Source organism: Anomaloglossus baeobatrachus, chromosome 12, assembly GCF_048569485.1.
Source record: "Anomaloglossus baeobatrachus isolate aAnoBae1 chromosome 12, aAnoBae1.hap1, whole genome shotgun sequence".
NCBI lineage: Eukaryota > Metazoa > Chordata > Amphibia > Anura > Aromobatidae > Anomaloglossus > Anomaloglossus baeobatrachus.
In genome coordinates, this window is record NC_134364.1 from 92527959 (window position 1) to 92541567 (window position 13609).

The 13609-nt window shown below is 41.2% G+C and overlaps 1 protein-coding gene across 3 annotated transcripts in view; it reads right to left on the reverse strand.

The window, feature by feature from the left end:
- The window catches only part of LOC142257931 (Fc receptor-like protein 3), a 49155-nt gene extending 38264 nt beyond the window's left edge, over positions 1-10891 (reverse strand). For 2 of the 3 annotated variants that reach the window (XM_075330223.1, XM_075330222.1), the window contains exons 1-3: positions 10733-10888; positions 5064-5084; positions 4575-4832 (exon numbers count right to left, since the gene is read on the reverse strand). In XM_075330223.1, coding sequence (XP_075186338.1) covers positions 4575-4832; positions 5064-5084; positions 10733-10763 — 310 coding nt within the window. In that variant the 5' untranslated portion in view covers positions 10764-10888. Of the gene's footprint in view, positions 1-4574; positions 4833-5063; positions 5085-10732 lie in introns of all 3 variants that reach the window. The other variant, XM_075330224.1, reaches the window with a different exon arrangement.
- Positions 10892-13609: the final 2718 nt, after the last annotated feature.

Below are 13609 nucleotides of genomic sequence, written 5' to 3' on the forward strand. Positions count from 1 at the left end.
TGGGACCATAAGTATATTTCCTTATGGTTGCGACTGATGTCGGCACCGACTCAGCCCTTTCGGGGGGGTGCCGGGGGACCGGGGGCCGGGTCCCCGGCAAGTCAGAAAAAAGGTTTCTGTTGGCAATATAATGAGGGGCAGTGCAGGTTTGGAGCGGCATGCCGGTTTAAGCATGAATGGTCAGGTTGTGGGGGAGGACATAGCCTGTCCAAGTGCTTTAAAAAGGGGAAAGGAAAAGCGGGTGACGGGGTTGGAAAAAGGGATGACGCTGGTGAAGGTAGAAGCGATGGCCCCCTTTTTAAATAGGTATCCGGACGGCGAGGCAGCGGCGTTGTTATGGTTTGGTTTTTCTGACGGTTTCCGTATCCCGTCGGCTGTTAGTCCATCGCCCCCACCGTACCGTAATTTACGTTCTGCTCGGGATCATGCGGATGTGGTGGATGAGAAGCTGAGAAAGGAGGTGGTTTTGGGCAGAATGGGCGGTCCTTATGACGCCCCGCCGTGTTCGAAGTTGGTGGTTTCGCCGTTGGGGGTTGTGCCGAAGAAAGAGCTGAACAAATTTCGGCTTATCCATCATTTGTCTTACCCAGAGGGGTTGTCGGTGAATGATGGCATTGTACCGGAGTTAGCGGCGGTATATTATGTGTCGTTCGACAAGGCGTTGGACCTGGTCAGGGCAGCGGGTCGGGGGGCGTTGATGGCAAAGGCTGATGTGGAAGCGGCATTTCGGTTGTTACCGGATCATCCAGATAGTCAGCATTTGTTGGGTTGCTGGTGGGATGGCAGTTATTATGTTGATCGCTGTTTGCCAATGGGTTGTTCAATTTCGTGTTCGTATTTTGAGGCGTTTAGTTCGTTTGTAGAGTGGGTGGTTCGGGATGTGTCTGGGCTTATGTCCATTATTCACTATTTGGACGATTTTCTTTGTGTTGGGCCGGCGGGTTCAATGGTTTGTGCGGGGTTGTTATTTGCGTTGCAGAAAGTCGCAGACAGCTTCGGAATTCCCTTGGCCCCCGATAAGACGGAAGGCCCGGCGCCTGTGATGCGTTTTTTGGGGATTGAGATTGATTCTATTGCCATGGAATGTAGGTTGCCGGAGGAGAAGGTTCGTGATTTGAGGGCCGCGGTGGCAGGGGTGAAGGCGGCAAAGAAGGTGCGGCTTAAGGTGGTGCAGTCCTTGCTTGGGAAATTGAATTTCGCTTGCAGGATTATGCCGATGGGGAGAGTTTTTGCGAGACGTTTGGCAACGGCGACGGCAGGTGTGCGGTCGCCGACACATTTCGTGCGAATCACGAAGGCGATCAAGAACGATCTTTTGGTATGGGATCAATTTTTGCAGTGTTTCAATGGCCGGGCCCTGGTGATGGAGAAGGTGGCGTCTAACGGGGCGTTACAGCTGTTCACCGATGCGGCTGGGTCGGCAGGGTTTGGGGCCGTGTTTCGAGGTCACTGGTGTGTGGGTCGGTGGCCACAGGCGTGGCGGGAGAGCGGTTTGGTCAGGAATTTGGCTCTGTTGGAGCTATTTCCTATCGTGGTAGCAGTGGAGCTGTGGGGGTCGCGTTTTGCCGGGAGGAAGGTTTGCTTCCATTGTGATAACCAGGCGGTGGTGTTTGCTATTAACAACTTGTCGGCTAAGTCGGAGCCAGTGGTGGTGTTTTTGCGGCATTTAGTGTTGAGATGTCTGCAGCTGAATGTACAGGTGGTGGCAAAGCACGTTCCGGGAGTTGACAATGGGGTGGCTGACGCTTTGTCTCGTTTTCAGTTCAGCAGGTTTCGGGCGCTACTGCCTTGGGCGGACGAAGTCGGAGTGGAGTGTCCCGTGGATTTATGGAATCTGGTGAGGCGGTGATCTCAGAATTGATTCGGAATTCGGTGACTGAGGTGACTTGGTGCCGATATGCTAAGGTGTGGGCTGAATGGGAGGAGTTGCTGGGTCGGATGTTTGATGGGGTAAGCGTGGATTACTTGGTGGCATTACTGGCGTTGGTGAGTGTGGATTTCTCGGCCGGGCGATCGGCGTCGGCCGTGGCGCATCGGGTGGCGGCGGTGGCGTTTTGGTTAAAAATGAGAGGGGAACAAGATGTTTCGCAGGATTTTCGGGTTCGACGGGCCTTGCGGAGGTTCCGCCGCGGTGTGCGGGAGAGGGACAAGAGGCGTCCCGTATCGTTTGGTTTGTTGAGGCGGTTGGTGGGGGGCCTGAGCGGCATTTGTGAGTCGGTTTACGAGACTGTTTTGTTTACAACAGCTTTCGGTCTTGCTTTTTATGGGGCTTTCCGGATCGGTGAGTTGGTAAGCCCGTCCAGGGTGACAGGCGGCGGGTTGCTGCTTGAGGATGTGCGAGTGGGCGGTGATCAGGTGGAGTGCCGGATTAGTCGGTCGAAAACGGATCAGCTGGGTCGGGGTAGGTTGGTGGTGTTATACGCGGTCCCGGGGGAGGAGTTGTGCCCAGTACGTTTAGTGGAGCAATTCATGGCCGTGAGGGGGGGTTTACCGGGCCCATTTTTGCGGCACGTGGATGGGTCCTTTTTATCAAGGTTCCAGTTTGTAGCGGTTCTGCGGCGAAGTTTGCAGAATGTGGGGGAGCGCCCGGAGGATTTTGGGTCGCATTCCTTTCGGATAGGGGCAGCTACGGAGGCCGCTCATTGGGGGCTTGGAGATGAGGTGGTAAAGCGTATTGGTAGATGGGAATCTTCTTGTTTTCGGCGGTACGTGAGGCCGCAGCTGTTGTAGCATTATGGTAACTTTGGTCTAGGTACAGGTGGTTTGGCGGTTTGGAAGTGGTTTATATATGTAAAAAAAAAAAAAAAAAAAGAGGGGGTAATGTACAAGTGTTAGAGGACGGAGGTAGAATGGGTTTTTTCTGAGAGGCGTTGATGGTGGTGATGTTATTGGTTTTTAATTTCTGTTTTCGTTGTCTTTCTTTGTTGTGGGGATGTGCCTAATCTGGATTCTGGGGCATTCCTTCGTGTTCTGGGGTGCTCGGCGGGCGGCGGTTCGCCCGAATGGTCGGCAGCTAGGGCTGGATCGTGGGCAGGCGACTGTTCGGTGGATCGGTGTTCGGGGCATGGAGTGGGGCAGGGTGGTCCCAGAATTTGGTCGTTATTGTAAGGTTGACCGGCCTCCGGATGTGCTGGTATTACACGTGGGAGGTAATGATCTGTGAGTACGGGCGTCACGTGATCTGATCCGGGATATAAAGATTGACTTACTGCGGTTGTGGAAGCAGTACCCGGGTTTGATTGTCGTGTGGTCAGACATAGTGACCAGGTTGTCATGGAGGGGGGCTCGGTCGGTGGAAAAGGTCAATAAGGCCAGGGCCCAGGTGAATCGGGTGGTTGCCAGGTTTGTGATCAGGAACGGTGGGATTGTGGTGAGGCACAGGGAGTTGGAGCCGGCAGATTGGCGGTTTCGGAGGGGTGACGGAGTGCACCTCAACGACATTGGAGTGGATTTATGGGCATTGGGCCTGCAGGATGGTGTTGAGCGAGCTTTTGGTGTGTGGCGGGTCCAGGCCACGTAAGGTGTCACGTGGTCTGTCCTGTGGCGGGGGGGTAGGTCTGGTCCAGAGGTTGGAAGTGACTGGTAACTGGACCGGGAGTCATTGTCTCGGTATGGTGGCTCTCGGTTCCGGGATGTGGCAGGCACGGGGTTCTGCCAAAGTGTGGGGGTGTCAATCCGTGGGTGATTGGCACCTCGTCTCTGGGTCGGTGTGTTGCGGCCAGGGGCAAGGGGAGTAGTAGTTATGGACTGGGCCTGCCCCCGGGAGGGTCATGTAATTGGCATTGTCTATTGTTATCTGTGTGTTGTTTTGGGTCGCCCGTTGGACGGCGTCCCTAAGGTGCTTAGTTTGTGAACAATAGGCAATAAAAGGCTGCTGTGGCCATTTTGAACCAAGTCGCATGCAGTCCGTGTGTTTATTTATAGTATAAGGGGTTTGGTAACACAGACATCACGACCGGAGAATACTCCCTCAGCTGGTCATGTTCTCCCCGTGTTTGTGTGGGTTTCCTCCGGTTTCCTCCCACACTCCAAAGACATACAGATAGTGACCTTAGATTGTGAGCCCCACTGGGGACAATGTTCCTAATGTATGTAAAGCGCTGCGGAATATGTCAGCGCTATTTAAAAATAAAGATTTATTTTATTTTTTTTATTTATCTTTTAACACTAGAACTACTGGACTCGTGACACCTATATAGAAATACATGATGCAAAGTAGTCAAAATGACTACCTCAGTAGTTCTAGTGTTAAACACATCCAATTGTAGAACTTAAGGCCACTTTAGACACAGATAAGGGTTTGTGGCTGTGCACAAATGGAACAATATGTCCATGATTTCACTGCAACCACAGATCTGCCAAAGATTTATCTGTGTGTAAAGTGGCCTTCAGTATTATTCAAAGATCTATTGATTAAAATCAACTTTGTGGAGAAAACCCTTTTAAAGGGGGTGAATTTTTCAACACTTTCCCTTTTAAGCTTCAGTTTTTGCAGAATTTTTCAACTATATGGGTGATTTTGTGCGCACATTTTTCATTTTTAGAATGCGATATACTGTTATAGTGCCACCAACCATTATAGACTTCCAGTCTGGTAGAGTCACTTAGGTCACTAGCACTCGTCTGGCATTGGTAGTTTCCACTGTCCGATGATAGTGCAGATGCTATGGAAAATGTTTTCTCGGAGTGGATCCAGTTATCGTTTTTAAACCAGAAATATGTGATATCTTCTTGTAAAGTGGAGTCCACATCACAGGTCATCTGGAGAGACTGTCCTGTGAATATCTTATTCAAGTCTGGGTTAAAAGTCACCACTGGGCTGACCACTGATCCTGTAAGGCAATAAGACAGCCATGTTATGGTCTTCATTGTCATAAGACTGAATGGCATCCTACAATACTGCCTCCTATAGATAAGAACGTTCTACCACAATAAGTTATATATTGTTTTACATTAATGGCCTCAGAAGAAAACTAATTAGGTTTCTTTATCACTTTTGTTTATAATGAGAACATTTAGGAGTTCCTCTTCAGTAATATATACATTAAAAAATTAACTCTTACCTGCATTTTCCACAATTAATACTGCAAAAATAAAAACAAAGTGCATTATAATACTGCCCCCTATGTACAAGAATATAACTACTATAATACTGCCCCCTATGTACAAGAATATAACTACTATAATACTGCCCATATGTAGAAGAATATAACTACTATAATACTGCTCCTATATACAAGAATATAACTGCTATAATACTTCCCCCTATATACAAGAATATAACTACTATAATACTGCCTCCTATATACAAGAATATAACTACTATAATACTGCCCCTATATACAAGACTATAACTACTATAATACTTCCCCCTATATACAAGAATATAACTACTATAATACTGCCTCCTATATACAAGAATATAACTACTATAATACTGCCCCTATGTAGAAGAGTATAACCACTATAATACTGTCCCTATGTACAAGAATATAACTACTATAATACTGCCCCTATATACAAAAATATAACTACTATAATACTGCCCCTATGTTCAAGAATATAACTACTATAATACTGCCCCTATGTACAAGAATATAACTACTATAATACTGCCCCTATGTACAAGAATATAACTACTATAATACTGCCCCAAATGTACAAGAATATAACTACTATAATACTACCACTATGTACAAGAATAGAGCTACTATAATACTGTCCCCTATATACAAGAATATAACTACTATAATACTGCCCCTATGTACAAGAATATAACTACTATAATACTACCCCTATGTACAAGAATATAACTACTATAATACTGCTCCTATGTAAAAGAATATAACTACTATAATACTGCCCCTATATACAAGAATGTAACTACTATAATACTGCCCCTATGTACAAGAATATAACTACTAAAATACTACCCCTATATACAAGAATATAACTACTATAATACTGCACCCTATGTAAAAGAATATAACTACTATAATACTGCCCCTATGTACAAGAATATAACTACTATAATACTGCTCCTATGTACAAGAATATAACTACTATAATACTGTCCCTATGTACAAGAATATAACTAATATAAAACTGTCCCTATGTGCAAGAATATAACTACTATAATACTGTCCCTATGTACAAGAATATAACTACTATAATACTGCCCCTATGTACAAGAATATAACTACTATAATACTGCTCCTATATACAAGAATAGAGCTACTATAATACTGTCCCCTATATACAAGAATATAACTACTATAATACTGTCCCTATGTACAAGAATATAACTACTATAATATTGCCCGTATGTACAAGAGTATAACCACTATAATACTGCCCCTATGTACAAGAATATAACTACTATAATACTTCCCCCTATATACAAGAATATAACTACTATATTATTGTCCCTATGTACAAGAATATAACTACTATAATACTGCTCCTATGTAAAAGAATATAACTACTATAATACTGTCCCCTATATACAAAAATGTAACTACTATAATACTGCCCCTATGTACAAGAATATAACTACTATAATACTGCCCCTATGTACAAGAATATAACTACTATATTATTGTCCCTATGTACAAGAATATAACTACTATAATACTGCTCCTATGTAAAAGAATATAACTACTATAATACTGCCCCTATATACAAAAATGTAACTACTATAATACTGCCCCTATGTGCAAGAATATAACTACTATAATACTGTCCCTATGTACAAGAATATAACTACTATAATACTGCCCCTATGTACAAGAATATAACTACTATAATACTGCTCCTATATACAAGAATAGAGCTACTATAATACTGTCCCCTATATACAAGAAGATAACTACTATAATACTGTCCCTATGTACAAGAATATAACTACTATAATATTGCCCGTATGTACAAGAGTATAACCACTATAATACTGCCCCTATGTACAAGAATATAACTACTATAATACTTCCCCCTATATACAAGAATATAACTACTATATTATTGTCCCTATGTACAAGAATATAACTACTATAATACTGCTCCTATGTAAAAGAATATAACTACTATAATACTGCCCCTATATACAAAAATGTAACTACTATAATACTGCCCCTATGTAGAAGAATATAACTACTATAATACTGCCCCTATATACAAAAATGTAACTACTATAATACTGCCCCTATGTGCAAGAATATAACTACTATAATACTGTCCCTATGTACAAGAATATAACTACTATAATACTGCCCCTATGTACAAGAATATAACTACTATAATACTGCTCCTATATACAAGAATAGAGCTACTATAATACTGTCCCCTATATACAAGAAGATAACTACTATAATACTGTCCCTATGTACAAGAATATAACTACTATAATATTGCCCGTATGTACAAGAGTATAACCACTATAATACTGCCCCTATGTACAAGAATATAACTGCTATAATACTTCCCCCTATATACAAGAATATAACTACTATAATACTGCCCCTATGTAGAAGAATATAACTACTATAATACTGCCCCTATATACAAAAATGTAACTACTATAATACTGCCCCTATGTACAAGAATATAACTACTATAATACTATGTGACGGGGTGTACATCAGAGCAAAGAGAGACAACAGGCCGAGGATGATCCAACAGGTTTACTAACAGGAATACAGGAACAGCACACGACAAGTCCAAATAAAACAGATTCGGGGGCACCTCCCGATAATCCAAAGTGCCAGATCACAACGTAATAGTCCTTTTCAGAGTCCCAGAAATCCCACACAATCCACTGGACGGCGAGGTCTGTCCGCAGATTCAGATCTCGCTCCCTTCCTCTTCAAAAACTCAACTCCCAACTGCATTTAGAAACAGGAGTGTATTGTCTGAGCTCGTGGGCCCGCCCCTCAAGGGTAGGGGTCTATGCAATGGTTGGGCCCACTAGAAGATTCTAGAAGGTTGGCTCCGAGATGTCTACAGGTTTGTGTAGTTGGCGTTATCCACTGCTTACGAAACAATGAGAAGTTCCCCTGGCTGTGTGGACAAGAGATAATTGCATTATGGGCCCAGAGACACAGGAGATGGGGGGAAGGTATGGTTACTTACATCCCAAGACATTTCAAAGTGTTCAGTAAGTACAACCAAAGGAAAGTGACATCACATCCTGACATAGTATTACAGCAAATACAGTGAGAAGGTAAAATACATCATGACATACTACTCCTATGTACAAGTGTATAACCACTATAATACTGCTCCTATGTACAAGAAAGAATATAACTACTATAATACTGCTCCCTATGTACAAGAATATAACTACTATAATACTGCTCCTATGTACAAGAATATAACTACTATATTATTGTCCCTATGTACAAGAATATAACTACTATAATACTGCCTCTATATACAAGAATATAACTACTATAATACTGCCCCTATGTACAAGAATATAACTACTATAATACTGCCCCTATATACAAGAATGTAACTACTATAATACTGCCCCTATGTACAAGAATATAACTACTATAATTCTGCCCCTATGTACAAGAATATAACTACTATAATACTGCCCCTATATACAAGAATGTAACTACTATAATATTGCCCCCTATGTACAAGAATATAACTACTATAATACTGCCCCCTATGTACAAGAATATAACTACTATAATACTGCCCCTATGTACAAGAATATAACTACTATAATACTGTCCCTATGTACAAGAATATAACTACTATAATAATGCTCCTATGTACAAGAATATAACTACTATAATACTGCACCTATGTACAAGAGTATAACCACTATAATACTGCTCATATGTACAAGAATATAACTACTATAATACTGCTCCTATGTACAAGAAAGAATATAACTACTATAATACTGCTCCCTATGTACAAGAATATAACTACTATAATACTGCTCCTATGTACAAGAATATAACTACTATAATACTGCCCCTATGTACAAGAATATAACTACTATAATACTGTCCCTATGTACAAGAATATAACTACTATAATACTGTCCCTATGTACAAGAATATAACTACTATAATACTGCCCCTATGTAAAAGAATATAACTACTATAATACTGCCCCTATGTACAAGAATATAACTACTATAATACTGCCCCTATGTACAAGAATATAACTACTATAATACTGCCCCTATATACAAGAATGTAACTACTATAATACTGCCCCTATGTACAAGAATATAACTACTATAATTCTGCCCCTATATACAAGAATATAACTACTATAATACTGCCCCCTATGTACAAGAATATAACTACTATAATACTGCCCCTATGTACAAGAATATAACTACTATAATACTGTCCCTATGTACAAGAATATAACTACTGTAATAATGCTCCTATGTACAAGAATATAACTACTATAATACTGCACCTATGTACAAGAGTATAACCACTATAATACTGCTCATATGTACAAGAATATAACTACTATAATACTGCTCCTATGTACAAGAAAGAATATAACTACTATAATACTGCTCCCTATGTACAAGAATATAACTACTATAATACTGCTCCTATGTACAAGAATATAACTACTATAATACTGCCCCTATGTACAAGAATATAACTACTATAATAATGCCCCCTATGTACAAGAATATAACTAATATAAAACTGTCCCTATGTGCAAGAATATAACTACTATAATACTGTCCCTATGTACAAGAATATAACTACTATAATACTGCTCCCTTTGTACAAGAATATAACTACTATAATACTGTCCCTATGTACAAGAATATAACTACTATATTATTGTCCCTATGTACAAGAATATAACTACTATAATACTGCCCCTATGTACAAGAATATAACTACTATAATACTGCCCCCTATGTACAAGAATATAACTACTATAATACTGCCCCTATGTACAAGAATATAACTGCTATAATACTGCCCCTATGTACAAGAATATAACTACTATAATACTGCCCCCTATGTACAAGAATATAACTAATATAAAACTGTCCCTATGTGCAAGAATATAACTACTATAATACTGTCCCTATGTACAAGAATATAACTACTATAATACTGCCCCTATGTACAAGAATATAACTACTATAATACTGCCCCTAAGTACAAGAATATAACTACTATAATACTGCCCTCTATGTACAAGAATATAACTACTATAATACTGCTCCTATGTACAAGAATATAGCTACTATAATACTGCCCCTATGTACAAGAATATAACTACTATAATACTGCCCCTATGTACAAGAATATAACTACTATAATACTGCCCCCTATGTACAAGAATATAACTAATATAAAACTGTCCCTATGTGCAAGAATATAACTACTATAATACTGTCCCTATGTACAAGAATATAACTGCTATAATACTGCCCCTATGTGTAAGAATGTATCTGCTACTATTAATCAGGATGTGGTGCAATAAATTATCCAGTTCAGTAGTTGAAGGAATGGGGGCTTCCAGTTTCCCCACTTGTTCAGCTTTAGCTATGAGCAGTAGTATAAGTTAGGCAATCCTCTGTTTGCCCCAGGCAGTTCAAGTACTTATGGTTCAACACATCCAACAAAACACTAATCCTTTAGTAATCATCATTTGTAATAATCTGTGATCACCTTGTAGCAGTTTAGTTAAATTGTTTGTAAAGCTAAAAAAAACAAATGATACTTACATACAAGCATGAGCAACGAGCTCCCAATCATGGTGACTGCTATAGGCTTGTGTGGCGCAGCCTGTATGAAAGAATGAGCTGGAATTTTCGTGGTATCAGTCAGTGGGTTTTTTTTTTAACTGAAAGGAGGGGTGTTTGCAGAGACAGAGAACAGGGGGTTTGTGAACACTAGCAGAGCAGGATGACCTTGATGCAGGTCCAGGGTCCAAAGTTTCTATGTTGATGAAGCACCGTCCTCTTCATTGACTGCATGTGTTGTGCAGATGTCCCATTTGGCAAAAAAACGGGGTCAAGTGTGGAATGCTCCTTATGAAAAACTTTCCCTGAAAAATTTCCATGTCTCCGATTCTAGGAATTGTTTCAAAACTCTCAAAGTGAAACTGAAGTAAAATAAAACAAACAAAAAAAAAACTTAAGACAAATTCACGATGTCCTTATGCTGTTATCTTAATGTACATACACCGTGTGCAGAATTATTAGGCAAGTTGTATTTTAGAGGATTTTTTTTATTATTGATCAAAAATTATGTTCTCAATCAACCCAAAAAACTCAAATATCAAAGCTTAATATTTTTGGAAGTTGGAGTGGGTTTTTTTTTAGATTTGGCTATCTGTAGGATATCTGTTTGTGCAGGTAACTGTTACTGTGCAGAATTATTAGGCAACTTAATAAAAAACAAATATATTCCCATCTCACTTGTTTATTTTCTCCAGGTAAACCAATATAACTGCACAAAATTTAGAAATAAACATTTATGACATGCAGAAACAAACCCCCAAAAAATAGTGACCAGTATAGCCACCTTTCTTTATGTTGACACTCAACAGCCTACCATCCATAGATTCTGTCAGTTGCTTGATCTGTTTACGATCAACATTGCGTGCAGCAGCCACCACAGCCTCCAGACACTGTTCCCAGAGGTGTACTGTTTTCCCTCCCTGTAGATCTCACATTTTATGAGGGACCACAGGTTCTCTATGGGGTTCAGATCAGGTGAACAAGGGCCAGCCACGCTGTGGAGTAGTTGGATGCATGTGATGGAGCATTGTCCTGCATGAAAATCATGGTTTTCTTGAACGATATTGACTTCTTCCTGTACCACTGCTTGAAGAAGTTGTCTTCCAGAAACTGGCAGTAGGTCTGGGAGTCGCGCTTCACTCCTCTCAACCCGAAAAGGTCCCACAAGTTCATCTTTGATGACCCCAGCCCATACCAGTACCTCACCTCCACCTTGCTGGCGTCTGAGTCGGAGTGGAGCTCTCTGCCCTTTACTGATCCAGCCTCTGGCCCATCCATCTGGCCCATCAAGAGTCACTCTCATTTCATCAGTCCATAAAACCTTTGAAAAATCAGTCTTAAGATATTTCTTGGCCTAGTCTTGACGTTTTTTATTATGTTTCTTATTCAAAGATGGTCGTTTTTCAGCCTTCCTTACCTTGGCCATGTCCCTGAGTATGGCACACCTTGTGCTTTTTGATACTCCAGTAACGTTGCAGCTCTGAAATATGGCCAAACTGGTGGCAAATGGCATCTTGGCAGCTTGACACTTGATTTTCCTCAATTCATGGGCAGTTATTTTGCGCCTTTTTTGCCCAACACACTTTTTGCGACCCTGTTGGCTATTTGCCATGAAACGCTTGATTGTTCGGTGATCACGCTTCAAAAGTTTGGCAATTTCAAGACTGCTGCATCCCTCTGCAAGACATCTCACAATTTTGGACTTTTCAGAGCCTGTCAAATCTCTCTTCTGACCCATTTTGCGAAAGGAAGGGGCACCTTATATAGGGTGTTGATGTTATTACACCACACCCATCCTAATTACAGAGGTGCACATCACCTGATTTACTTAATTGGTAGTTGGCTCTCAAGCCTATACAGCTTGGAGTAGGACAACATGTATAAAAAGTATCATGTGATCAAAATACTCATTTGCCTAATAATTCAGCACACAGTGTATTTGTGTGTTCAGTGCTGCTTCATCGTCGTAGGTTAAAAAGGTGTTCTGAATATAATACAATGTGTATGGGGTCCTTTAGGACAACGGCTACTGTAAGGAACATTTTGACCCTCGTGATTGAGTTTTGTGGTGACCAGTGTTTGACCTTCTTCGGTCAAACAGCTTTGATGCTGCAGCACTCAATGTTTTTCTAAAGCATTGACATAAAAAGGCATCCTATCAGAAGAAATCCCTTCCATGGCAGTCGGTCGTTTTGAGATGGCTCTTTTAAAGGTTTTTAGCTACTGCAAGATCTTTTCTTGGCCTATCACTAAGATTATCATTGTCAGAGAAGCCCTTCTAAATTACTATGTGTCCACTTTAGTAAAATAACATCACTTATACTCATCTCTGGTGCAGTTCTCGCATTGTTGGCATTTCCTCTCCTGGGGCTTGTGTGACATTATGTCATGCTATCCCTAAGGACAATCAGCACTGGCTTCACCCTCCTTTCCTTCTGACAAATAAAGACATCCAAAGGAAGTGAGACGTGCAACTGCTCTCTCACTTCCTCCGGATGTCAGTTAACCTGTAGGAGAGATGAGTGAATCCAGCACCAACTAGCAGCAGGGATTGCATGACATAATATCATGCAATGCAAGCCCCAGGAGAGGAAGTGTAAACACCGCTGATATGGTGCCAGCACCTGAGCTGAGTGTTGTTCTTTTACATATGGATTCTCTGAATAGTGGATAGCCCCTTTTAATGAATTTGGCACATTGTACTCCACCGCTTACTTCAATAAGAGGTACATGCCAGTGGCATTGCCTCTGTGCACCTCACCAGCAGGGACTGGAGAAACATTTCTGCTGTAACTTTTGATAAATTTGCTACCACATCCCGTTCCGCCTATCTAGCTGGGACTGGTAGTTTTGCGAGTG